This window comes from Etheostoma cragini, chromosome 8, assembly GCF_013103735.1.
Source record: "Etheostoma cragini isolate CJK2018 chromosome 8, CSU_Ecrag_1.0, whole genome shotgun sequence".
Classification (NCBI taxonomy): domain Eukaryota; kingdom Metazoa; phylum Chordata; class Actinopteri; order Perciformes; family Percidae; genus Etheostoma; species Etheostoma cragini.
Genome location: NC_048414.1, coordinates 25,846,406 through 25,873,902, shown reverse-complemented (window position 1 = coordinate 25,873,902; position 27,497 = coordinate 25,846,406). Strand labels below are relative to the sequence as shown.

The 27,497-nt window shown below is 40.5% G+C and overlaps 1 protein-coding gene across 4 annotated transcripts in view; it reads left to right on the top strand.

Moving 5' to 3' along the window:
* The window catches only part of srgap1a (SLIT-ROBO Rho GTPase activating protein 1a), a 79,415-nt gene that overhangs the window by 26,170 nt on the left and 25,748 nt on the right, over positions 1-27,497 (top strand). For all 4 annotated transcript variants that reach the window (XM_034878327.1, XM_034878328.1, XM_034878329.1 and 1 more), the window contains exons 2-8: positions 4,352-4,547; positions 12,473-12,635; positions 18,696-18,758; positions 22,808-22,987; positions 23,708-23,836; positions 24,494-24,715; positions 25,204-25,305. In XM_034878327.1, the coding sequence (XP_034734218.1) occupies positions 4,352-4,547; positions 12,473-12,635; positions 18,696-18,758; positions 22,808-22,987; positions 23,708-23,836; positions 24,494-24,715; positions 25,204-25,305 (1,055 nt within the window). The remainder of the gene's footprint in view (positions 1-4,351; positions 4,548-12,472; positions 12,636-18,695; positions 18,759-22,807; positions 22,988-23,707; positions 23,837-24,493; positions 24,716-25,203; positions 25,306-27,497) is intronic.

Here is a 27,497-nt window from a genome sequence, read left to right as displayed (position 1 = left end):
TTGTCCATATCATGTGCACTCTGGGCCACATTGACTGGATGTCTATCAGTCAGCTGGAATTGTTGCTGACAACTTAAAAGGCCCTGCTTCAATACTTCAAGCTACTACCCACTCATGTCAACATGTACCTGAATATGGTTCTAAAAACCTGTGGAGCTTGGCCAGGTTGTTTGATGGAGTGACAGTGTCAGTTATTATTTTTTTGCCCTGTTTCTTTCTGTATCGTGTAGTGTCCTTTCTCAACACAGTGCATAGGTGCTCTCATTCCCCCTCACCTTCCCAGTTTGAAAGGGATCAAAAAGGGCTTTGATGTCCCCCTCTACACACTCTCCCCACACCGAAATCCCTCGGCACAGAGGCCTCCACACATGTTTACCATACAGATGACCTCAGAACGACAGGAATGCACCATGTAATAGTAGAGCAACACTCGCTATGACAGTAAGCTCTAACTTGAGAAAGATTCTGCGTTACAGTGGTTGGGCATAGTATAACATTTATTTACTTATTTTCTTCTCTGTTTTAGAGTTTGATCAACCAATCAGCTTGCGTGACACACATTTCCAGGACAGATTGTTGACGTTGGGTGGGCAAAGATTGTGATTGACTGTATTGAAACTTAAAATCAGCAGCTACAGAGATATTTGTATCCACGCTGTTGTAGAAATGGCCCTGTTTTAACTATGTTGTCAGCTTATCACAGCTGATTTTTCTTAAACTAAAAAATTTGTTTTCATAGCCCATTCTAAGGTTTTTTTGCCAAACCTGTAATTTTCTCTGATAGGTGGTTGTCTTGTAACATTAAAACATGATTTATGCCTCCTGCAGAGGCTCCACGCAGAGCTTTGGCCGTAGCCAACGTAAGTAGCATAAAGTTCATACTTGCGTTGGTGTGTGAGTCGATCTCAGCACGGCCGGCATGTTTGTGTGTGTGTGTGTTTGTGTTTGTGTGTGTATGGTAGAGTGATTGTGAGAGTGGCAACGATTAGCCTTGCAGTAGGGTCCACGTCTCCACGTACCTGAGTATGTAGCCACAGCGTAGACTTAACACAGAAGCATAAATCAGAATCACGCTTCACTTCTTCATACTTCAACTTAGTACTACTAATTCAATGGCCATTCTTTGACTCAGAAAATGAGTTTCCGTGTGCAGTCATGAATGGTATTGTGTTAAATGATTCAGTACGCTTCTTTGTGTCAGTGCCATGGCAACTTTGTTTTAATCCCCACATCCTCTGGAGAATGAAGCAATTGCAGGGTTTAGCCATTCATCAAAAAGCCCTGGTGGACTTTACTGCAGTCACATTTAAAACCAACCTCCTTCTTAATGCTCATGTGGTCTCCCAGTTTTTTGTCAATGGCTTGGTGTTCTTGATGTGGGAAATTTTGAGTTCTTGATTGTAGTCAAGGTGAGTGATGTGATAAGCATTCATTGAGATTTAGTATTGCCTAAACGTCACACTTGTGGTTTATTACCTTGTGAGTGCCAGAAGGAAGGACCTGCTACTTGAAAATGCAAAAACTGTTGTTTTTTTTCGAATATTCTTGGCAGGAATTGTTAATTTATCAAGATTGTGTGAAGATTTAAGGCCGATGAATGGAGCGCAGCCTTTAGGTAATTTGATTACTGCATTAAGGACGCATGGCCTCATTGTTATTGATTTATTATCCCATGAAGGCTGTAAGGAATCTTTCTAGGGCTGCAAGTAACTGTTATTTTCATACTCGAATAATCTGTTGAATAGTTTTTCGAATAACCGATTAGTTATTTGGTCTATAAAATGTCAAAAAATTGTGAAGATGTGGATCAGTGTTTCCCAAAAAAGCCCAAGACGACGTCCACAAATGTCGTCTTTTGTCCGCAACTTAAAGATATTTAGTTTACTGTCACAGAGGAGAGAAGAAACTAGAAAATATTCACATTTAAGACTCTGAACTCAAAGAATTTTTTACTCAAACCGACTGATCAATTATAAAATTAGTTGGCAATTAGAGCCCGACCGATAAAGGATTTTTAAGGCAGATATGATAAAAAAAATGTGGTTATTCAAAAAAACGATATATATTTAAAAAAAAAATTTAAAAAAAATGTATTTGTCAGTATGAATGATTCTGATGAATTAACATAAAAAAGACTTCTGAAAAAAATTCAAATTAATTTTTTCGTTATCTGCCATTATTGATACCGATAGATCAGGAACACATCAAAGGAAGAACAATAGTCAGTCCACAAATTACAGTCCATTAGCTACAAAAACGACCAAATGTTTTTATGTGGCCAGTCAAAGCTCCCTGCCAGAGACTGACGGACACTCAACAGGACCGTTTCTGAACAATGACAAAAAGTAGCAAAAGTGATAAACTGTAACTTTTAGAAAGTTGGTAGCGCATACCTCCTTTAAATACAGTGTTATGATCATTTCTCTGAAGCCATCCGAGTAATTGTGTTAAATAACATTTAAAGCAGTGGTAATATTCCTGCTAGTTTTTGTCTTTAAAAAGTGATCAATGCCTAATAAAACATATGCATATTTCAGACCACTTCGTTGGGGTTTGAACCTTTCTCAAAGGTTGCAATACCCTAAGTTGAGTACTTGATCTTTACAAATGAGTGTTTTCATTATCATTACAACATCAGCTGAAAGTGGGGACTATATGATGCACATTCATCTTTGCCCTGAAACAGTTATCCTCGTCTTGTTTAGCTGATCTTACCACTTATTTTCCATGTTTTGTCAGTGTGCTAGTAAGACCTCGCACCTAGTCCAGTGAGTCACTCAAACAATGTGTGAAGGCATGTTGCAGTCTTGGTGTTTCTTTTGCCTCTTGCCTCTTATATGTGGGATTTTCCTGTGCCCTCCTGTATTGGCTTCCGCGTGGCTCTAAATCACCTCATTAATCCGTATCCTTTGCTGAAGATGTCTGGCCCAGGCTGCCACCCATTAGTAGAAATCCATTATACATAGCTCCAGCCAGAGAGGACACTCAGAGGAAACAATTTGTGTGTGTGTGTGTGTGTGTGTGTGTGTGTGTGTGTGTGTGTGTGTGTGTGTGTGTTTTAGATCCCAGCTCAGATGTCATGTTGAGCATGTGAATTTAAATGAGGGGCACTCTGACAGGGCTGATTTCTTCAAAAGGACCTCAGAGGGTAATTTACCTGCACATACTACTTGTTTAAGTGAGACCTGCTGTCGCCCCTAAGCTTTCAAGTAGCTTGGGATTTCAGTCACAGGCACCTATGTGTGCGTGGGAGTGTGAGTAGTCTGTGCTGTGCTCTAACACTGGGTGTATTGGGAGATATTTCCTCCTTAAGGAAACACCTGAGACTAGTTTTCAACCTCACACTAAAGCATTCAGAAGAGATATAACTTAAGGATAACAAGCTGCATTGGGCTACTCTGTAAAAGGGATATGTACACAGGGCTGGGCGATATGGTGAAAATCAGATATCTCAATATTCTTGACCAAATACATGGATATGGATATTGCAATGTTATTGTAGGGTTGACAAATGGTGCTTTCACAAAATTAGATTTTAGATAAATTATCATCAATACTGTGGTACAGTTGGAAGTGAAAAAATACAGAATAAATATTTGTTTTCCAGCTATAAACTGACTATGTTTACATGCTTCTTCAAAGGATATTACCTCAAAACGTTTCACAACAGATTTTCTGGGAAAATTGATTTAGTGTGTGGTTGTTTTTATCATCGTGATTGTATCTCACAATATCTCGATAAAGTATTTCATCACTATATGATTCCATTGAAAGACGAGAAAGTATCATATTGAATTATTGGCCCAGCCCCGTATGAACATATACTGTTATATGACTTACTGTAAAGTGACTAAATAACTTCCGGATAGGATGTATGGAAAAAAGCCTCTGCCAGGGGACACCGTACGCCTTGAGTGCTGTAAGTTTCAGCAAATCCCGTGAAGATGTCAGATAATGGGGGCCAAAGCGGGGCCAAAGCGTTGACATTGGCAAAAAAGAACGTCATGGAGTGACCAAGGCTCATTCATAGCACTTTCTAAGGTACACCAGCAAACACAATGTTCATGTTGTAAACGTTTTTAAGAGGTAAACATCTGTGACTGTTCCAATTTGAACTGATAATAGCTATCTTTGTAGCTAGCAGTTGATGTCCATGGGTTGGCCCAACTAAAACATGAAACTCTTGACCTTTGACCCCGCATCGGGCTCTGTGTGCTCTTGACTACTGCACCTATGCCTGGTCAAAAAGGGTTTCCTTGTGAAACGAAACTCTACCTGAAAGACCTCATTACCCAGCCTTCAGGTTCTGTCTCCATCCTAATGGATTTGTTCTCTTCCTTGGTCTCCTCAGAGATTCGGGCCCAGTTGGTGGAGCAGCAGAAATGTCTGGACCAGCAGACAGAGATGAGGGTCCAGCTGCTGCAGGACCTCCAGGACTTCTTCAGGAAGAAGGCAGAGATTGAGATGGAATACTCCAGAAACCTGGAGAAACTGGCCGAGCGCTTCATGGCAAAGACTCGCAGCACCAAGGATCACCAGCAGTACAAGTAAGGAGACACGAGCTAAGTTTACATTCACTTGTCAATCGAATTATCTGAAGTTCAATAAAAAAAACTCATGCCAATAAAGCTGGTGAAAGTGTGTTTCCATCCAACGGCTTTAAAGCGAATAAAAACTTGAAAATGCTGTTTTGCGATCAAATTGGCATATCTAATTTATTTTAGACATTTTAAGGTGTTTCCATTCATTTTCGATCTGAATCACACATACAAGATCACAACATTCAAGCAAACCTATGCTTACAAAGTTTTTCTAGGCAAAATGGATTGCCACCAACACATGGTCAATATTACACAAGTTGTAGTTCTTATGTGTCAGCTGATAGCGACATATCAACACATTGCTATGATGATGCAAATGCAACTTGCCTTTTTATTTTCCCTCCGGCACCGCTGCAAGACAACTCTTTTTTGAGACATGTCTCACTGTTTGAGCGCCTTCCATTCACTCTGGAGGACGTCCCACCGCTTGTCGTAACCTTTGTTGGCCATTTCTTTTGCAAGTTACTGGTAAATTAAATTCAAAATGTCTCTCGTCTCCTCGTCCGTCCACTTACATCTGTCTTGTTGATACCTATCACGTGTGCAAACATAGCGGAAATACTGGGCAGAAATGAACTAAATCTTCTTCTTCTTCTTTGTTTTGTCGTGGGTTGCAACCATGAAATTACTTGAAACTCAATCACAATTTAGTATTTATTTGGCAAATAACGCTTCCATCAGCGTTTATTGCATAAGTCATACATTGATCAAGAGTAAATTTGATGGGACCGAACATATTTCCTTCGAGTCGATATGATTGAAATTCCATCGAATTTTACTGTTCATTCGTTATCCCTTCATTCGGATAAAACATGTGGATGGAAACATAACTACGGTCTGAGTTTCTTTCCCTGCTCAATGTGATGTCATCTGGGATCATTTATAGGCCTGAGAATACCCAGGCCCATAAATAATTGTTATCCTTAGTCTAATTTATTTAAAAAAAAATGAAGATGTTTAATTTGTCAGCTAGTATGTCAGCTAGACAAAAGTCATGCTGTATTTCAATGTAATGTTGATGACAATTAACGTTGGGATGTCTGTGTTCTGATAGGATTATTGTGCTGATGAGCTATATTAATCTTCATTTTGAATGGAATGAAGACAGAAAAGCTGCTCGGGGGTGACGTTTTATTTTTGTATCTGTCATTTATTTTTCAATCATTCTCCAATTTCTTTGTTGCAAATATTATGTCCTTTTGAAATTCTAGTGCCAGACTCCTCTTTTTTTCTTTTTCCTATTTTTACCTATCAAGCATAGGACATTCATCTATACAAAACTATTGCTTTGTTTCACTTTATGCAATGCTACGTCATTGCTGCGGTTTTAGCCCATTATGTCACACTAATGTGTAGATGAGGAGCATTATGAATAAGTGCTTTTTGTTTTGTTTATGTGCCACAGTGCAGCACTGTTTTGTGCAGTGCAGTAGACTTTATTTTTGACATTATGTGGTATGCAAGCCACTAAACTTTCTCACAGCCATGAGGTGTTAATTATGTGAAATGCAAACATGAGGATCTCTATTGACAATCAAAAAGTTCCAATACCAAAACCAAAAACTTATTTTCAATATCTTTTTTGTAGATCAGCAAAATATGCAATGTAATATGTACATTTTTATACCTCATGCTTAGGAAGATTTCAATCGATGCAAAAAAAAGTATTTTGTTTTGTTACCCCGCCCTAGTTTTACCTACTGAAACAGTGTCACTGCGTCTTTCTGAAAAAGTATAAAAGAAGTGGAAGAAGAAACTGAACGTTGAATTGAATCCTGTCTTTATCTCATAGAGCGTTAACTTGGCTGTGGAGCCAGATATAAAAAGATGTAATGAAATGAGATTCTTTAGAAAGTTTGTCTCCCTCTCTCACTCTGTGCTCATGGTGCATTACAGTTGGACGCTGAGCCTTTTTGAGGATCTCCACACAGTTAAACGCGCCATAGTTTTTGGCCTAATTACACTAGGAGGCCGCTCATGGAAAAAGCAGACATTAGCATATTGTTTGAACTTGTGGTGGGAACCAAAATAAAACGTGTGTTTGTCCTCGCCGTCTGCAAATAGCCCCTGAGCTCTGTCTGAAGCGTCAATGGCTCTAGCAGCTGTGTGTGCCCATGTTACTGGTGAAGGGACTCTGTTATGGCGCTCTGTGGTTTTCATTGCGTGATGTACAGTCTGCTCATGTCATTCACAGGGTAAACATTTGGCAAGTGTCGATGAGCATAATTCTAAAGTAAATACAAGATGTCTGAACCACATTGAAAACCTTCCTGTGGGTTTTAAATAGTTTGGACTGTATTTTTGTATTTACATACATAACAACATATGAACAGTAAGGCTTCTGTGCTCTCCATATTCTCTAGCTTGTTATCATTGGACGGACTTGTCTGTGCTGTGAAAAATTGCGTTGTGATTCTGTCTGTAGCCTGAAGCCAGTATTCATATGACAGGCCAGCTTGGTGGAGCTGCAAAATGCTAAAGTAGCAGCTAAATCTGTATATAATTAATCTAGACAAGCTGCTTTCAAAAAGGGAGCCATGGCTGTAGCTGTCAGTGGAGATGCATTCTTTTTACCTGGTTTACATCGCTGATGTTCAGACAAGTTGACAAGTGTCATTCTAACAGTCAAGAGCGCATTAATATACACTTTGTGTGACATGTATAGTTTGTTTTGGAAAGCTTCAGTTCCTCAGAAAGGGATGTTAATAATGACCTGTTAACTAATAATTAGGTCTGTCACGATAATAACTTTTGCTGGAGGATACATTATCCTAGAACTTATTGCAAAAACAATAATATAGTCGTTCTGAGACCATTTTCATCTAATATAATGATAACAGCATAATAAGGAAGGTACACTTTTTCAAAGATCAATAAACTATTATTTCTAGAGAATATTAAACACTGGAACCTGGAAGACATTTTAAATATGTGGCTCTCTGACACATGACGAGGAAAGGTTTGTACCAAAATAGTTCTGTTTTCAGCCTTAATTTTGGCGATGGTGCAACTACTTTCTTCTACTCCCCTGCAGATTGGAGCTTTGCGGGGGCACACACACACACACACACACACACACACACACACACACACACACACACACACACACACACACACCTGACGCCAGCCACCACATCACCTCTGTTTACTGATAACCGTTGTTTACCTCAGACTAATTCATTAACTAGTAAGTGGTGTTTTTTGGCAGCCAGCCTTCCAAAAGAAAGCACAATGAAATTAAAATAACTGATCATTAACCATCGACCGACGAGCAGGTAACGCACTCTCAGTTCACTGTCCTGGAGCCTCTGACACACTAACAGCTGTAGGAGTGTACCGGTTAATGTTCTGTGCATTGTTGGACACATGCACAGAACACATTACAACAAATATTGTTCTTTAGCTTCAGAAACGACTTTTGTGTGTTTCTGCTATAAGTTTTTGTTTTTCTCTTCATTACTGCCAGAGGTAATTTGCCGCAATATAAGGAAAAAACAGCAAAGTTTAACTTGATAATAAGGTGTTAGAAAGTTGACTCTGGAAACTCTACAGAACACATGCTATTTTACGTGATGTATGATGTTGGTCAAAGCAGCAACATAACTGTGTGAGCTGGTGATAATGGCTTTTTGAAAACAGTTGGAGCTTAAAGCAACCCAGGATGTGAGGCAACGCTGCAGCAGAAAAGACGGGGACCGCTAGTCATTGTAGCAGATACATCGATGGGTTTGTTGACAGTAACAAAAAAGTTCAATTGCACTAGTGTCTTCCTTTTTTCTTCCTGTTAGAAAACAAAACAACAGACCCACATAAAGTAGCATGAAGCGTGAACCCCGGCTAAAAAGCTAAAAAGGAGTTGGTTGAGTCATTAACGCCCATTGTGGAAGTAGCCTACATGCTAACCCTGCTGCTGTGATGGCTTAACCAAGTCCTTGTCGGTTGTAGGCAGAAACACTGTTTGTTATGGTTTATGGTTCAGAGACCACTTTTTTTTTAGTGTGTTCAGTGGACAGGTAGCTAGCTGATAGTGAAAGATGTGTTTTTTACAGTGTGTTCCGTGGACAGGCAGCTAGCAGACAGTGAGAGATATGTTTTTGACAGTGTTATTCAGTGGACAGGTAGCTAGCAGATAGCGAGAGATATGTTTTTGACAGTGTTATTCAGTGGACAGGTAGCTAGAAGATAGCGAGAGATATGTTTTTGACAGTGTTATTCAGTAGACAGGTAGCTAGCGGATGGTGAAAGATGTGTTTTTTACAGTGTGTTCCGTGGACAGGCAGCTAGCAGACAGTGAGAGATATGTTTTTTACAGTGTTATTCAGTGGACAGGTAGCTAGCGGATAGCGAGAGATATGTTTTTGACAGTGTTATTCAGTGGACAGGTAGCTAGCGGATAGCGAGAGATATGTTTTTGACAGTGTTATTCAGTGGACAGGTAGCTAGTGGAAAGTGAGAGATATGTTTTTTTACAGTGTGTTCTGTGGACAGGCAGCTAGCAGATAGTGAGAGAAGTTTAATGTATGTGACATCAAAATGTTTTGGCCTAAAAAACGCGTGGCACCACCTTTAATCCTTTAGGGACCAGGGTATTTGTGCATGTATACACCTGAATTGGGGCTCCACCTACTGTACCGGAGGTAGAGCTACTCCCGCCATTCTTCCCGGTCTTTTTCGCTCATGTATACGTTTAGAACTGTGTATATAAACACACAGACTGTGTCCAGCCTACAGTGGCAGTCCTTTGTAGCGGCATTCAGTACTGTCTACCTTGTCCATTTACGTTTCAGGTTTATGGTTGTTTGCAGAACACACAAAGTTTGTTCAAGAAGGGACATGCAGATGGTGAGCAGAGGAATCATTGAATTATTTATACTGCCAAAGCCACTGCTGGGATCATCTTAAATAGACGGCCTTTATCCAGAATTAAGTGTCTGGTTAAGGGACTTCCCCTCATTGTCTGTGAGGATAGAAAAAAAGTTGTAGAACATCCTGCGCTTGCAGAGATTACTATCTGCAGCACATTCTGACTCGGCTGGAATTATCAATTAGGCTTTGACACCCTGCATGCTTTTTACATTTCAGACCGGAACTTTCCATTTTGGATTGGACTTGCAGTGCAATTTCAATAATGAAAGATGTTATCAGTTAGGTGCTCCTGCCATTTTGCCTCTGATGCTTATAAGGGCTCCTGTAACAACACCCTGCATACTGAAGTGGTAATTCAATGTCAGCATCCTGCTACGGTATGAGAGAGCGCTAGCATGTTGACGTTGACTCAGCGACTCCTGGATTTAGACTGCATGAATGGACCAAACACACACATAAACACACATTGATAGGAGCTGAGTTTTCACTCATCTCCCTCTCTGCTTCTGCTGGACATCAGTTTCCTCTTTCTTACCTGTGTTTTTGCCCCCCTGGGGCCCGACTATCTTTCTGGGAGTCTGTCTGACCCGGTTCCTGCCCTGGCTGAGGGGGAAATGATGACATTGAGAGACTTTCCTGCCATTATGTGGGGTAAGCCACTCCCAGAGGTTATTTTGTCGTCACAGCCTGTGTCAGCCCCCCGTCCCTTGTTTTCTCGTTCTGTCCTCTTTTCACTGCAGGCCTGCAGTTGGATTTAGTAGAAATCTTGTGTACATCGATGACTCCCCGGACTTCTGTAACTCCACTGTGTGGCACAATTATTCTTTTTTATAATGAATCCTGGGTCATTCCGGTGTTTGACCTTCAGCCTTTCATAAAAAAAAAATGGACTTCCTGTTAATGTACAATGCTGCTTTTCTATTTCTATTGTTTGACATACTAAATATTTATAAGACCTGTGCATGTACTGATGCTGAATTAGGTTAAACATCTTACAGTTGGGGAGTCCGATTGGTTAACACAAAGAAGAAATGTCCTGTCTTCACATATGTATATCCAATGTTACACTATGCTGTTACATAATGCAGAAAGTGTTAGGGGTGGGGGGGAAATCGATTCTTAGATTCCTCGCGATTCTGTCGAGAACAATTTGATTCTCAATTCTGATAAGTCAATAATCGATTAAAAAGAAAAAGTGTGGATTTTTATTTAAAAGTTATTGACTCCAGACATGACTACAAAATAAAAACCCCAGTAGACAAAACTTTTCATTAAAACTTGTGACAAATACTGTATCTGTCAAAATCTAACAAACTCAGATTTATATATTTTTTTAAATCACGCATGGCCCAGAGATTCTCACCCTTAGAAATGATGTGTGTGTGTGTGTGTGTGTCTGTGTGTGTTTGTGTGTCTGTGTGATGCTGTAGCTCTGGGACCGCTTAACTTACTTTTCTCTTTTTCTGGCTTTCTCTTCCTTTGCATGTGTCCTGTAGCCTGGCATCAGTACACCACTCATCTTTAGCTAAACAGTTTTTTCATTTGGCATCTCCCTGGTTTCTTTGATAAGCGACAGTGCTCTTGGATGTTTTTCATGTCAGCGTGTTGTTTGGCATTGCCTTTATCAAATGTAGTTTGCTTCCTGTTTTTGCAGAGTCTCAGGGAGAGTTTCATCTGGTGGGAATGTTTGTGTCAGTTACTCATTTGCAGAAATGCATTTTTTTTGCTCTTGAAGCAGATGTTGTGTCAGGGCTAAAGACTAGTTCAGGGCTGGGTCACTTGCCGAGTGCAGAGTTTCACCTGTTGTGTTGATGAGTGCTGTCTGTCTATGCAAGCAAACATTGTGAGGGAAGAGCAGAGGCGAGTCTACATATGGTTCCTGCAGGACTTAACCTCAGACCCAACTTTAACACCTCTCCCTAATACACACACACACACATTTCTGTGCTGCTCTTAGCCAGCAGGAGGAATGTTATAGGTTATCCCAGAGGAAGTCAGCCTTCAGGCCAGTGCTTATGCAGAGCCTCAGCTTGCTCTGGTCTGGACAATGTCCTGCAGTTAGCTTGGAAGCAGCCATCCCACAGCACAGGAAACCGCTCTCAGGCTCCACTAAATCACTCTTTAGCTTTTTTTTGCACTCACATCTCTATATTTCCCTTTTTAAAGTAACTTCTCTTGTCTTGCTTGTTTTTCTTCTGTTGTCACAGTTTTTAAGAATTTCTTATTTTCATCTTGTTAGAGATTTTACCTTGCTAATAATGCTCAAAGTGTGTGTTTCCTGTCTTCTGATAATTACTGGAAAGAGTCATGGTTACGAACCTGGGGGTAGCTGCCAAAGTACCTAACACATCTTCACTTAAAATACATCCCTGGCTTCTCCAACTTCACTCCACTAATTGTATTTAAAGCCTGTGGCAGACTCCTCCCTGGTTGCAGGGAGCCAGCTTGGCTCATAGCATCGCAAGAGCTCTGCCCTAGAAATGTCACTGGTACAAAGTATTTCCAACTTAACTTTGTAGTACATGCAATATATGGAGAGATTTCTAGGCCCAGAAGCGGTATATGGGACATTTACTACCAAGGGAGGCCTATGACGCAGCTTCTGCTTTTTGTAAGCGGCCTTAGTGCACTTGTAGACAACCTGCTAATGGAGGAACTGCCACAGTCTTCTTGTAAAAATGACAAATATTGTCTTAAAAATGAGGGCTGAGAAATTGGCATGGAAGCAGATACACAGGACACGCATACCGGTACTTGATCGTGCTCATCTCAGCCATACTACCTAACTGTGGAGTGGGTTTTAAGTTTGTGACAATGTGTGTTGTTGTTTATTAATGTTCTAAACATGCACCTTAACAAACACAGCCAATTCTTTCCTACACACTGGTCATTGGTCTTTATAATTCTTATTATAATATGTCAGGAAATGACAACAGGAGATTTATTTTCCACGTGGATCTCTTGGCTGCTGATCTGACACCTGACTGTTTCCCTGGTTAATTTAGGAAAGACCAGAACCTGCTGTCCCCAGTCAACTGTTGGTACCTGTTGCTGAACCAGGTGAGGAGGGAGAGCAAGGACCACGCCACACTGAGCGACATCTACCTCAACAATGTCATCATGAGGTTCATGCAGATCAGTGAGGACTCCACACGGCTGCTCAAGAAGGTGAGCGGCCCAAGACGTAGGCTAGGATCACACCAAAGTAGGCCTGCACGATTCGGGGACTAATGTAATGTTTGTTGCACACATGAACCATGACAAAACAAAACAAATTGGCAGTACCAAACATAGATTTATTTTGGCACGCATAGCACATTGTTCATCACCGCAAGCCTGTAAACATAGATGCTTCAATGAAGAGAAGGGAGAGCTTCAGCGCTTGGGAGAGCTTTAAAACCTTTTTTATACAGTCTGTGTTTAAAACTCACAGAAGAAAGTAGTAGAGTTTGTTTTTAGGGATTGACGGTTATCGAATTTGTTTTTTTGTGCATGTATTGTATATGTATACATAAAGTTATTTAAAAATTTAATTGTGAACAGGGGTGAATTGAGGACGTGCAGGCCTCCAAAGCTAATTAGGATTGTCAAGGCACTCATAAAGGGCTGACCTGTACACTCTTATCCTTTTGGTTAAAAAAATAGAGTGACTGACGTGACAACCTTGTTTAAAGCGGGATTCTTTTGATTTCTCTATTGACAACACAATGGACGACTTGTTATGTCACGGGGGGTGTGAAGTAATCTTTGAGTTCTTCAAGTTATTTTCTAATACGGTCAAAAATAGAGGTGCTTGTGGTCGGAGTGGTTGAAAAAACTTGGCCTTTCGGTGTTTGCACTGACAAAAAAAAAAAAACTGAACAGACTGAAAAAAATCTGACCATGTTTGAAAGAAAATGCAAAAATCATGATAAATGCGGGACATAACATACAGCGCTCAAGGAGGTAAGCACTTTATGTGCTCAAAAGAAAACTATGCTGCGTTTACAGGCGTTGTTAATCTATCATAACACACTGCTCATTTCACTCTGTTTATTGTATTGCATTTTTAACACAAATTCACTCCAGTTCCAAACAAAGACTGTAGCCTGCTGTCGTTACGTACTTCTGTCTCACCATTTCCTTGTCTCTTTAATGCCCATGAAGTCTCTTTTGAACTCCTTCAATCTTTCTTTTTTTACTTTCTACTGTACTGTTTGACATATACCAAACAAGGTCAGATGGGACTTTTCTTTGATCAACCCAACCAAAGTTTCAACTCACCACTAACCCAATCCAGATTTTTCACGGCGGTCGGTGCGGGCAGCGGTGTCTCCATTCACATATGTGATATAAAAAAAGTCTTTCACTTTCAATTAACCCATTCTTTTGACAACAAAGTATATTTAGCTGCATGATATACAGGATACATACAGTATATGTTCAGCTTTGCATCTGATGGGATGAAACACTGTTGGGTTTCTGTGGTTTAGTTTTGTGAATTAGAGTAATCCAGAGGAACCTCGGCCACCACAATTTCAGATCAGTATGCCTTCACTCTCCCGTCTGACGACTGTGGCTTCATGGCTGTAACCGGGCCTCTGCTGCCTTTTCCACCACAAAGACGAGAACTCCCTAAAAGATTATGAGCTCCTATGCTGCAGGAGTCACATGAACTCACCGCAGGCCTAAATTACAAAGTGGCTTTTCTTCAGAGGAGCGCCTTTGTGTCAGTTAGGCTTGTGCGACTTTGTCTTTCTCTGTTCCTCCTCTCTGTTTTTTTCTACTTTACGGCAAACCCCGACCATCTAAACTTCAGATTTAAAAAGTAACGTTCTCAAAAGAATGAACCTCTCTTGATGGCTGGGACTTCATCTGATTGTATGGGGGCGTGGCCTTTAACTACTCACCCAAACCCCCAACACACAAACAGGAAACTGCAGCAACCATTTCCTTTTGATGGTGTTTAAAGTATTACGGTTCTGCTAATGAGGCCAGATGTGAGAAGTTGTTTTTCTCTTTTCTCTCGTTGCCTATCCCGACTCAACACACTTTGATGATTACAATGATTGACTTCCTTCAATACCAATTTTCATTTTTAGTTTGAAGACACTTTGCCAAATCCTGACAATCTGCAGGGTACCTCACCTTCATCATTACTGTCGTGGAATCTGCAATGTCTGACTCTATTGTGTGATAGTTGTCCCTTTTGCAGTTTCTCTGTGAATCCAGGTGAAATTGTGCAGACTGGTGGGAGGTCCCAGTTCATATGAGACCCGAGACACCACTCGTCCTCTAATTAAAGCTTCCCTGTGCCTTTGATCTCGGCAGAGCTTCAGTAACAAGGCCCAAACAACAGAGAAGTGCCCCGTGTTATGTGGGCTCCCTCGGAGCTTCGAGGAGACAGCTGTACAGTTGTCATCCTTCCAGCACATCAAAGACTTGTGTTTTTATTCCCTTGTATGTTTAGGTCTCATGCTGTGAGATGGAACAGCACAGGACTCAAAAGTAGCGCTGGTGTCTTCGTCAACATCCTCCGGTTTACCCGTTTGCCACGTGCATTTATGTCTTCAGTGCTGCATTGTGGTCACAAATTTGTTTAGAATCACCCCATTTGGGTTTAGTTTTGTGTTTGAGTACAGGCGTCAAATAGTGGACCTCACTATGACATCATATGCATTCAGTTTTTATTATTCATACAACTGGCTCTTTGTGTTATTCTGCCCTGTTTTATTGATGGAAGTCTGCAGCTTCAAAAACCCTGAAGCTGGAGGCAGTTTTGAACCTTTTTTTCCAGGCAAAGCATGTCCAGGATAGTGCTTATTTTACAATAAGCATTTTTTACACCAAAAGACATTTTGACATATCACAGTAGGAAGGTGCTGGTGACATAATGATGACAGAATTCCTTCCAGCTGGTTTCTTTTCAAGTCACAGTTAAACACAACAGCTTCCGATTTGTTTATCACTGGACAGAGCTAGGCTAGCTGTTTTCCCCTGTTTCCAGACTACATGCTAAGCTAAGGACTCGGTTTTCAATGCAGAAACATTTAACAGATTAAACAAATAATTGAATTCCCCAACATTTGAAACTTTTCTTTTGGCATTTAAATGAAAAAGATCAACGTCAAAGATTGTTTTTATGAAATACATCAGCTAAGACCTTGTCAGAGTTTCTACGCGTCTGTTGACTGTGTGACTGTGTAAATAGTGTGAAGACGCTCCGATCTATGTTGAACACCACACACTGACAGCAGGGCATACAACTGCTATCTCTGTACCATGATTAATGTCAGTGGCCATATGAAACCCACCACTCCCCAAAGGCTGACTTGGTTTCTCCTCCCTGGGGTTGTTTCATCTTTCTAATGTGGTTGGGATACAGATGGTATTATCCTACAAGGGGAAACCCATTCGTAGGATAGTTTTAATGAATTCCACCGAATTGGAAAACCCCCAAGTAAGTTGTGAAAATCAAATCAAGGCACACGTTGCATTTAAGCCTAGTTTTCACTAAGCAGTCTGGCTCAGTTTAGTTCAGTTTGTTACACAGTATAGTGGTTATTTTTTGCGTTTCTATTGTCAAACATGAATGGTACCAATTGAACCGCTCCATTCCATCCCATTTTTCGTTACCCCAGCACACTGATCTGATACTAAAAGGTGGAACTAAAAACATCGTTGTCCATGATTGGTGCAGACGTACCTCTGCTTCACAAGTGAAGAGGAAATACAGCAAGAGATGAAAGGAGCAGTTATTTTACCGAAAGTATTTTATGTGTGGTTTCATTTAGCAACACTTTGAAAGCAGGGATTATTTCACAAAGGCATTATGTTAGGTGAAGCTTCTCTGGTGAACACACTGTAAACATGTCTTGAATGTAATTCCCATTTACTTTCATCTCTGTCTTTACTTCTCACACACACACTCTTGCAGCTTGTGTGATCACTGAGAAGGATTTTCATTGATCTCTGGATCACTTCCCAGCCTCCTCAGTGGGGAAGAGCTGATGAGTGTTAGATATAACAGATAGTCAAAGGTTCTGTCCTCTGAACTGACAGTTGCTAATGGGGTTTCCCACAGGATAAGGCCTGTGTTTTTGTGATCTTTAAGATCAGCAGGGATCTACAATTAAGAGACAGTTAAAATGTGGTGCCGTCATGTCATGAGATACAATTACGGATGTATTATGAACTTAAGAACCTGATTGTCCTATCATTTACTGGGAAAAAAAACGATATCACCATAGCTCTCTTATTTACACACCTTTCACAAACACAGTTGAGTGTGACTTTTGCCAACTTTGGTGCTTCTTAAGCTCTGGTTATCCAGGCTTAAGGGCTCTTTTCACACTGATTATGTAGGAGCTACAAATTGGTGAACTGGCACGACACTCTAATTTCAGACACCGGCCTGGCAGCCGGTAACTGAGAGTCTAATCCTCTTTGCTGTCTATTCACTTGTTTGGACATTGTGCAGCTTGACCTGCGAGTAACTTGTTAAGAACAAGAGTGTGAGTTTGCATGTTTGTGCACACAAGTTTTCAAAAGATTTCTTTTGTCTTGATCTGTTACTTTTTGACAGTTCAGCAGAGTCCTTTTTTAGAGCCAAAAATTGTGAAAACCTGTGCGCCAGAACGAGCACGCTTGTAAACTCCCCTGGATCAATCAGGTGTGTGACCTCAATAGAGCCTCTTACCTGTTGCCAACACACACACACAAAGCCACTTGTGTGCAAGGCAGTGTGTGACTTATCTGATCTCAGGTAAGGATATCCCATACATTGTTCAGTTTGCAAGGGCAATATTGCCACTGACAACCAAATGCACGCAATGCAACAAAGAACTACCTCTGTGTGCACTGAACCCTGCAGCTAATACAAGCAGATAATATTGCCATTGTTTAGGGCACGCTCAACAATCAACAAGCAGCCTTACAAATTACTTTAAAAAGGTTTTTGTCCACATTTTCTACCAACTTGTAACCATTGTGCAACAACTGGTCCTAAGTTTACACGGTGGAATCTTGTAGATGAACAAAAGCTATGCTTACATTTAGTATTTCTCAGCATACATGGTTTCTCAGAGGTCGAGAAACATTTGCAAAGTCAAATTTGTCACATTTTAAAAACTAGGTTGCAGTCTTTTTCTTTCTTGCGTTTGTTTGCACATTGGCACGTGTCTTGTGTGTTGCGTTGGTTGCCTGTTTGCACACGTGCATGACAGTATAACAATAAAACAGGGACCCAACCATAAAAAACATCCCTCTAGTACACACTGGCAGTCCAAAACGCCACAGGGTCCCTTTAATCATGAGTTATTTAAACAGTTGTAGTGTAGTTGTCGATTTAGTTTATTTTTTCCAGTCACTGCCATGCAATGGACTCCATTCTTGTTCAGAAGTACTGTACATCACCACCACTCTATCCCAATGCACAAGGGGGTTCAATACCCCCCCCGCAGAACCCTCTTGCAGCCTTTTGGTGGGACTGGCTCCCAAAATTAGATTTGTCTGTGGATAATTGGGTTAGAGAAAGACCTGGAGTGCAGGAATGAGGCTGTAACATCATCCAGGTAACACAGCGTGGTATCGAATATAGTAGAGAGATCAAAGATTCATTGTCATGACTCATAATCTCATAAACATGTGATACAGTATGTGAGTCAGTGTTAAGGAAATATGTAAGCTCCACAATTAAATTAGAAGTGAAAGCCCCTCTAAATCCATCACTGAGTCACTATTAAACTGTATCGCACAACCGCGAGGTGCATTAACATGGTCATGTGTGTGTGGGATAGTATTACTGAGTCAGCCTTGTGGCACAGCTGATTGAGTTAACATATTTGGGAAAAATCTTTCACGATGAGGTGTAGAAGCCAGATAATGTTTTGAGCATGCGGCCAGTGAAACTCAAACTGTGTTCGCTGATTTGAACGGAAAAGCTGTTGTGACACTGATACTACTTTCACTCTGAAACCACGCATTTGACACAGGGTGATAAATCCACCCTTTTGTTGTGTATGTGTACCATTCAGACCACGGGTCAATGCCTGGTTGTTGTCCACCATTTGTTCAAAACCCAATATACAGTAAACAGACTTGTCAAGTGTTTGTAATGTAAATTCACCATTGCAGACAGTTTTGAAGGAGCTATTAACTATATTTTTGGTCTGGGAGAACTCTTTTTGCGTACTTGTTTAAATTTACTGATTTGTTGCAATTCTCTTATGTGGTTGTTTCTTTTTTCAGAGCAAGGAAATAGCCTTTCAGCTCCAGGAAGACTTGATGAAGGTCCTAAATGAGCTATACACAGTAAGTATTAACGATTCCCCCCCTTTTTTTTTTTTTTTTACTAATGTTAATACCTTGGTCTTTGCTGTGGTTGAGACTAACAGGCATAGCACTTGAACTAGCCTAGTCTTTAAGCCTGTATCTTAGAGATGTCTCAGGGATCAAATAAACATCCAAGCAAATAGACATCTACCAAAGTAAAGACAAAGTATGGGTAATCTCTTTTCAGCACAACATAAACCACAGTCTATTCTACCCTAATGAACAATATATTCAAACCGTGAAGTATCAACACATTATGTTTGAGCCATTAATGTTCATATTCTCTGTTTTTAATGACTCATCAACTTAGTTCTTTTGTGAATAAAAGCAAATGAATGCAAAGCCACAATAGGCAGTTTGAGCCAAATAGCAACTTGTGGATACATTTTCTTTAAAAAATAAATAAAAAGATGATCTCTTTTAGGTATTGTTACCTCCATTCAAAAGTTGACAAAGACAGATAACAAGCCTGGGGAGAGAGCGAGAGACTTTACATGCAACACATAGTAACATTTCACCAAACTATCACACTTTCACATCAAACAGTGCAATGGTTATATCTTAGACTACAGAGCTGCAGTCTAAAGGCCATTTCATCTCCTCTGTTCAATGCCTTTTCTGTAAGAAGTTGTCCGCGTGTAGTTATGACCTTGGTAGAGAAAGGTACTTTAATTGTAAATCGATAGCTAATTCCACTGATTTAATTGTCCCAGTCAGTTCCGCTAGCCTACTAGCTTAGTTTAACGCCTCACATACATGTATGTCTGGTAATTAGATGGTCTGCTCAGACAGAATGACTACATTGAATCGAGTCAATGTTGTTGAAATATGATTGTACTTACTAAAGTCTCCGGCAACGCACTACTGTGGATTACAGTGGTTACATTTCTAGTCTATGGCGGTGCTGCTCCAATCACGACAAACATGATACACACACACACACACACACACACACACACACACACACACACACACTGAGTGGCTATTGCATCAGACAGACACAGTCCTGATTTCTGCCTCTTACAATGAAATAACAGGTCTGCTCTGTCTCTAAATATGTCCCTTTGAAAGACACACCAAAGTAAATAGAGCAGTGGCAGACTCCAGACCAATAAATGAGGACTACAGGGCCCAAGGTCAGTCACCCATCTCTAAACTGCTTCCAGTTAAGCCAAAACCCACAAAAGGCAAAGGGCTGCAGACAAGTTATGCTTTGCTTTGTTTTTCCACACGTACAAAAATAGCTCAGTTTGGGGGAAGATGTTTAGATTTTGCAATGGGTGAGTCTCTATTTGTACTGCATTTGAGGTTTAGTGCATTCAAAGTGTAGTGCATATATTCTGGAGCTGCAATTTTTTGGAGTTGGTTCATTCCAGGTTAAACCACTTGTGCTAACCTCTAACCTTATTCTGGGAGTTTAAACACATTTTCTACCTTTATTTTCAGTTGAGTACATGGTGCCAGCTGTCAAGAACCCAGGCTCATATAGCTTTACAGAAGACCGATTTAATGTTAGAAAAGATTTGAGTTAATGCAACATCTGAGAGAGATTCACACAATATCCAAATTTCAAAGCAACATTACTAAAGAAGCATACAAAAAACAACTTTCATTTATTTTTTTGTAAAGATTAAAAGATAGTTTTGTAGATTCAAATACAAACGCCTCTCCCCTTCTGTCCTTTCCTTTTCTTTCCCTTCTGCTTTACTCTCTTCTCCTCCCACACCAGCGAGTGTGTGACCTCTGTAAGGACTGGATTAGCTTGTGTATTGCAGTTGGCACTTTGCAAGGTGGCTGCGCCAAAAGAGTTACCATTTGGTGAATCCACTTTCCGCTTGATAGTTTGTTTTATGTTGTCCTCAGGTTAAATTTGACCCTTTTTCAATTTTTTCATCACATTGGGCATTTGGAATAAGCTGAAAATGTCAATATTTGGAATATCAAACAACTTTTGAAAAAAATAAAATAAAAGCACCCACAACATTGAAAAAAAGTGACAAAAATGTCAGAAAAAGTGATAACTTGTTTTCATGGTTTACGGGAAGACAACAAAAGAGTTAAGGATCTTTATTGTGTTAGACCTGGGGTCCAACACAATAAGGGGAGAGGTACAAATATGCAAAATTCGTCCTAACCCTAAGCTAAAGAAATCAAAACCCAAAGATGTCCAGTAGTATGCATACAAAGACCGGCATAGACAAAATCAGTGTAAAAGTACATGCATAAATACAAGTGGAATCAAATTGGGTCCAGATATTCCCCAAAAAGATTTTCCCATTCCCCTTTATGCTGATGTTTTGGATACTTAGTCCGCTGTTTCTACAGGTGGATCACTGAAACAAGTTCTTTTCTTTTGCCAGAACCATCACCAACACTGTTGTTTATATAAGTAGAGGGATTCCAGAATTCTTTTTGGAAAAATAATCTGCAGTTTCTCGGTGGCAGGGGATGGGACGCAGTCTGTATATTTACATGGAAATCAGTAATAATACTGTGAATGTTCATTGTTATGCATGTGTGAGGGTCAGTGATTTTACTTGCTGATAGCGCCACTGCATGGACTCAGTGTTTCGACCCACAGCCAGTGATTCATAAGCACTGTCCTCAGAACCCCCACATGTGTCAGGTCCCCCTTCTCCTGATGATGTGAGCCAGTGTTAATATGACTTTTATGGTCAATCAGCTCTCTCGAAGAACTCATTGCTTGTGTTTCGTGGTCTACCGACTATTTAGCGGGTGAGTTACTGTCTAATGCAGACATGGAGCATGTACGAGTACACTCTGTCTGAAGAAGATGACTCAGACTTTAGGAAGTAGTTCTAATCATCCATTTACCACCAAGGCAAAGCATTTCCCTTGTACTTGATCACTACAGTGTGATGACACAAGGTGCGGAGGGTTCAGTTTATTAGCCTTTACAAAAAGATGTACACAGTATTTAGATATATTTAAGAATTAAATACTACATATTAAACAGAATGAATATAAATCTTTTGAGCCAGCAAAGTGCAACGCAGACTGTCCTTCTGATGTTTTAAAGTACGATTCCAACATGTAAAATTCAAACGTAGAGCCCCTTTTTTTTAATATGTTGTTAATCCTATTTAGTTGTTTTGACTTTACTTGTATCGACTGGAAAAATGAGAGCTCAAAGAACTCAAATAACAGTCTACCTCCCTCTTAATAAGCTTGTGTGAAAACCAAGGGGAAGAAACCAGAGGGCGAAACCAAATCTTCTTCCTGAGTATATTTTTTCCCAAATCAAGATCAATGAAGGCAGCATGTTAGATTTAGCTGCAGTGATTTGTGGTGGTTGTGGTCGTATGACCGCCTCATATAAAAAGGCAAGAGGGGATCTGTCTTTGGTTTGTGGTTAAGGGCGAGACGATCCGCCTGCTGTGAAATTTGTTGAATCCGTATGTGATAAATCAGAGGGCCAAAGGATAGAGGCCTTAGTTGTGGGTTATAAAAGGCCAGTTGGGACTATGAAGGTAGATTATAGTGACCTTTGACCTCACAGAAACTGACCTGAAACTGTAACACTGCACGGTTTCAGGATGTTGCCCTTTGCAAATCTTGAAACAGAAATAATGACAAACAGGCCTTAACCCTTGGGTTGTCTTCCAATCATAACTAAAAAAATCAACATTTTTGTTGACGCTTTTTTTCAATGTTTGTCAGTTTTTTGACAATTTCAACACTACGTAACACTGACTTAATAACATTAGTTTTACAGTTTTTTGGGGAATTCATAGTCAATGAAAGTTGTTCATAGTAAATTATACCTAATGTTTGAGTTAGAAAAGCAGATATTAGAATCATTTAGACTGAAATTTAAGGAATGTATGTTGATGGATAATCACAGGCTGGAACATGACTTTTACTCAATACTAAAAAATTGACTATGACACCCCCGATTAATTAAAGTAGAGATTTGTACTTGCCAAAGAGCATTGTATGGAATCAATCATGTTTTTTTTTTAAACATATCATCTTTGCAGCTTATTTCCACTTGTGTTTGTCTCCAGGTGATGAAGACCTACCACATGTACCACTCGGAGAGCATAAGCGCCGAGAGCAAGCTGAAGGAGGCTGAGAAGCAAGAGGAGAAGCAGATCGGCAGGGGGGAACCAGTCTTCAGCATCCGAATGGAGGACAAATACCAGAGACGCAGCTCCGTGAAAAAGATCGAGAAGATGAAAGAGAAGGTAGAACGCCAACCCTTAACTAGTGTAATCCAATTTGTAACAATTGCATTTAAACTTAGTAGTCACACTATTCTGTTTTCCTTAAAGTGTTTCTCTTTTAATAGTGTGCTGAACGACAAAATATCTGATTAGAAAAGCATTGTTTTTTCACAGAAGTCCTGCTGACCTCAGTAAAGAAGAATAAACCGAGAAGTATTGTCACAGCCAAAGAGCAGGCCTTTATTCTCAGAACAAGCCTGCTTTCTGTTAAATCTCTATGACAAAGGATTCAGTGGCTTTTTAAACACAACTCTTCCTGGAATGCATTTTGGGAAGAGATAAAATATGGACGATTCGGAAGTGTGTGAGTCAGAGCCCAGTGGTCAGTGGATGGCGGTGATCTAACAGCCTAGTATTTATCTGGTAGAGAGGAAGTGTTGGACAAAGACAGATGGCTCAGACTGAGGTTATCCTAGTTGCAGCGAAGGACACAGTCTGTTTCTAGTTTAGGCTTTTTTGTTCTTGTTCCCTTTTTTTGTTGCTATTTTTAACATCATTTCATTTATTTCTGCTCTGTTTATTGAAGCTGTTGTGTTGCCAGTAATCCAGTCTCAGTTCTGAGATGCTTGCAGAGACATTAAACCGCAATCACTTGTCAATTCACGACTCATTGAATTCATTCTCCCTCGTTCGCTCTGTTGTGCTCTGTTTCTCATTCTATGCCTCTAATTCTCTCATCAGCGTCAAGCCAAGTACTCCGAGAACAAGCTGAAGTCGATCAAAGCGCGGAACGAGTACCTACTGACACTGGAAGCATCAAACTCCTCCGTCTTCAAATACTACATCCACGACTTGTCGGACTTAATTGACGTAAGTATAAAACCACATGCTTTAGTCAGCCCTTGTTTCGTCTTCAGTGAGACTGGGAAACGTTTTTGCTGAGGACATAAACTATTACATAAACCGTACCCACACTTTGCAGTCAGTTAGATGTTATTATCTTTCTTTGTGCTCCTCATGCAGAAGACCCATTGCTATTCAGAGCTCCCCCCCCCCCCACAGACTGTTAGAGGAGGTTTAAAATATGATAAGAAAAGGGTGCCTGAGGGGTGTGTGTCTTCCCAGGAGAGACATTGGCCAAAAAAAATCAACATTAGTTCTTGGAGGTAACATTTATTAACACATGGGTAATGTTGTGTAACACAAAGGCAAAGTTTTATCTTATCTTATATTTATTCCCTTGTAGAGTTTAAGAGGAAATATTTCTTGTTTAAATGTCAATTTTTTCCTTTCACCATACACGGGTCAATTAGAGGTATAGTCACACATGATTTAAGACTTAATTTTAAGAAATATGTTGTGTTTGTTTGAATTGACCATATAGTAATTATTAGCTTGTTTGCCTCACATTCAGCAGGTTGTCAATTTACAACAAAAAGGAAAATGATCGTTGGTGGCAGGCAGCCCTGGTGTGTGTAATGTGAGACCTGTAGGACCATGTTGACCCTGATCTTTCATCCCTTCTAGTGCTGCGATTTGGGGTACCACGCCAGTCTGAACCGGGCCCTGCGGACCTACCTGTCAGCCGAATACAACCTTGAGACATCACGCCACGAGGGTCTTGACATCATTGAGAACGCCGTGGACAGTCTTGACCCACGCAGTGACCGACAGAGGTTCATGGAGATGTTCCCTACAGCCTTCTGCCCACCGGCAAAATTCGAGTTCCAGTCTCATATGGGAGACGAGGTACAGTTCAGGACAAAATAGAAACTGTGATGATGAACTGAACTGGAGAACTGTGTATGGAGGAGAAAAATGTATTTATAAAATGAGTTTTAAAATGTTTCATTTCCGAGTCATCCACTGTATTCACTTGCACTGCAGATATACTGAATAACATGGAAGGGAATTTGGAGTTGATTAAAAAAGGTCCCAGACTTAATGAGGTCTGATTTCAGTGGCTTAAATGCAGCGTTTTACTGCGTCTGGGGTGTCAAATCACGTTTTATGGGGCAACCGAATTTGATAAATCATGTGTTAATTCTCCCCCTGCAGTCATGTAGCTCAACATATGTTGAGTTTTACTGTTTGTCTGGCACTGCCAACGCTGATATCATGCCTGTTTACTAGATGCTGTTGTGTGGCTGTCTGCATTCAGTTGGCAAACCGCACTGGGGTTTGCTACAATGTCTGTTTTCTGATCATTGACGATTTCCTCTTCTCTTTTTCCCTAGGTGTGTCAGATCTCAGTGCAGCCCCCGGTGAACGGAGAGCTCATCCTGAGGTTCCAGCAGCTTCAGTCTCGCCTGGCTACTCTAAAGATCGAGAATGAAGAGGTAATCTTCAGTAACAGTGCAAAACATAAATACAACCTTTTACACAGGTATTTATGGTGTGGGTTTAGATATGTCAAAAAACTATTCCCTACTGCTTCGGCATTGTTGTATGCCAGAGCTGCGGGATTTTTGTCATGCTGCTATTTGTCGGTTGCAAGATGTTGACAGCTGCAAAGCATTAAAAGAAAGTTAAAAGCTACTAAAGAAAGTTACTTTTTACTTTTGCCAGAAGTCATCCAAAGTCAGACAGTGAAATAGTTGCTTAAGATCTCTGAAGATTTAAAGTTTGTGTTACATATACGCACCACACACATGCACACTCTGTATTTTCCTCTCTCTCTCTCATTCCCTGCAGGTAGCCATCAAACCCTCTCTGTGAAGCCTCCATTTTTACTCCCACTGATAGAATTCACTGTCTCGCTTTTAACCGCACAAACCTGTCCTGCGCTGCTCTGTTTTGACATTAGAGGTGCATCTCTGCTTCTCAGGCTGTATTGTTTTAAAATGTCTGCAGCTCGCTTACGGAGAAGCGACTTTATTATTATTTTTTTTTTATAAAACAAAAACCAAGTTCAAAAGTTGAGTCGTGCATGTGAGAACTCCTTTGGAGTCAGAATTGGACAGATAGTCTAGCTAGCTGTCTGGATTTACCCTGCAGAGATCTGAGGAGCAGTTAACCATAGTCCTCGTAAATCCACCAGAGTTTAAAATTCTAACTACTAAAAAAGCGGAAGTAAAATGGCATCGGTAAAAACACTTGAATCTGGCGGAATTTCCTGTGGCAACAGAGACATTACCTTAAGTGGGACGTGGTGGATATAGCCTTACTGATCTAATCTACTGAAAATAAATCTGTCACAATTTTAATAATCGCAAATATTCGCCGTTTCCAGCCTCTCAGTTGTAAGAATTTTCTGCTTTTCTGTATTTTTATCATAAATTGAATAAGTATACTTATTATACCCAAATATACCCAACATTTTCCCAATGATCAATTTATGAATCGATAAAATGAATAGATCAACTACAACGGAAACAATCCGTAGTTGCAGCCCAACTAAGTATCATCTAGACTCAGTGTTTTGTTTTGTGCTGTGTAACAGGGCTGGTCAGGTTCCCGCTGGTGTCACCACAGTTCATGCTGCCAGCAGCATGTACAGTATCTCTGCAGGTGTGTGTGTGTGTGTGTGCGTGTGTGCATGCACGTGTTCATGTGCGTGTGATGACAAGCCCTGGTTGCTTCATGTCCTTGTCCGCCTGGCTCGCTGAAGCGGATGTCCTGGTGGGTCAGAATTGGAGGGCGCTGCTGCCTTGTGTTAGGATCACCAGATGGCCTCTTTTCCCGGGCACAGTGTGCCAGATACATCCTTTGAAAATGAACTTTCATAGTGCTGTGACAAACTACAAGCACAATCATCAAATGTACAAGAGACAAAAAAAAAAGTCTGTCTTTATCCGGCCGGGAAAGGCTGCAGGGCAGTTCTTAATAGAAGTGCAGCTGTTTCCTCAAACCTCTTTGACGTTTCTAAATAATTCACTCTGCGACAGTGCTGAGGCGTGGGGTGAAAACTCTGGATCTCACTCTTGCTAAAGGGTTGGATTTAACATAGCCCTGGGGTGCCTCACTGACGAAATTACAATTGAAATTGTAATCAGTCTGTCAGCGTGGTTCATCTCGTTTTTTTTTTTAGATTTAATAATCTGCTCATTTAGGTCTCGTTTGTCTCTAGAAGAAGCAGAGAAGCTCACACAGGCTGATTTTCCTCTTTTTTGTATTCTCCAGATGTTTCACACTAAACTCCATCTATACCGTCTCGTTTGCGGGGAGTGTTTGTTTTCCTCAGATAAATCATAGGGAAGCACATCAAAGAGCGTGTGTGTGTGTGTGTGTGTGTGTGTGTGTGTGTGTGTGTGTGTGTGTGTGTGTGTGTGTGTGTGTGTGATAAGCTGACAACACACTCACTACATAGTCTGTTGAAAGCTATGGACATCAGTCTGCCTTTTGAGCTGTGATGAGAGATGTTGAAATAACTGTTAGTTATGTTGTACTGCTGCCCTGCAGAATAACATGGATTTTAAAGTGCGGTGGGTGAAGAAATAGAATTATTTTGGATTTTGACAGCGCAGGAGTTGTTTTCAGTCCAGAGAATTCCGACTGTAAATAAGGCAGGCTGATGCTCGGTATGCTGTTT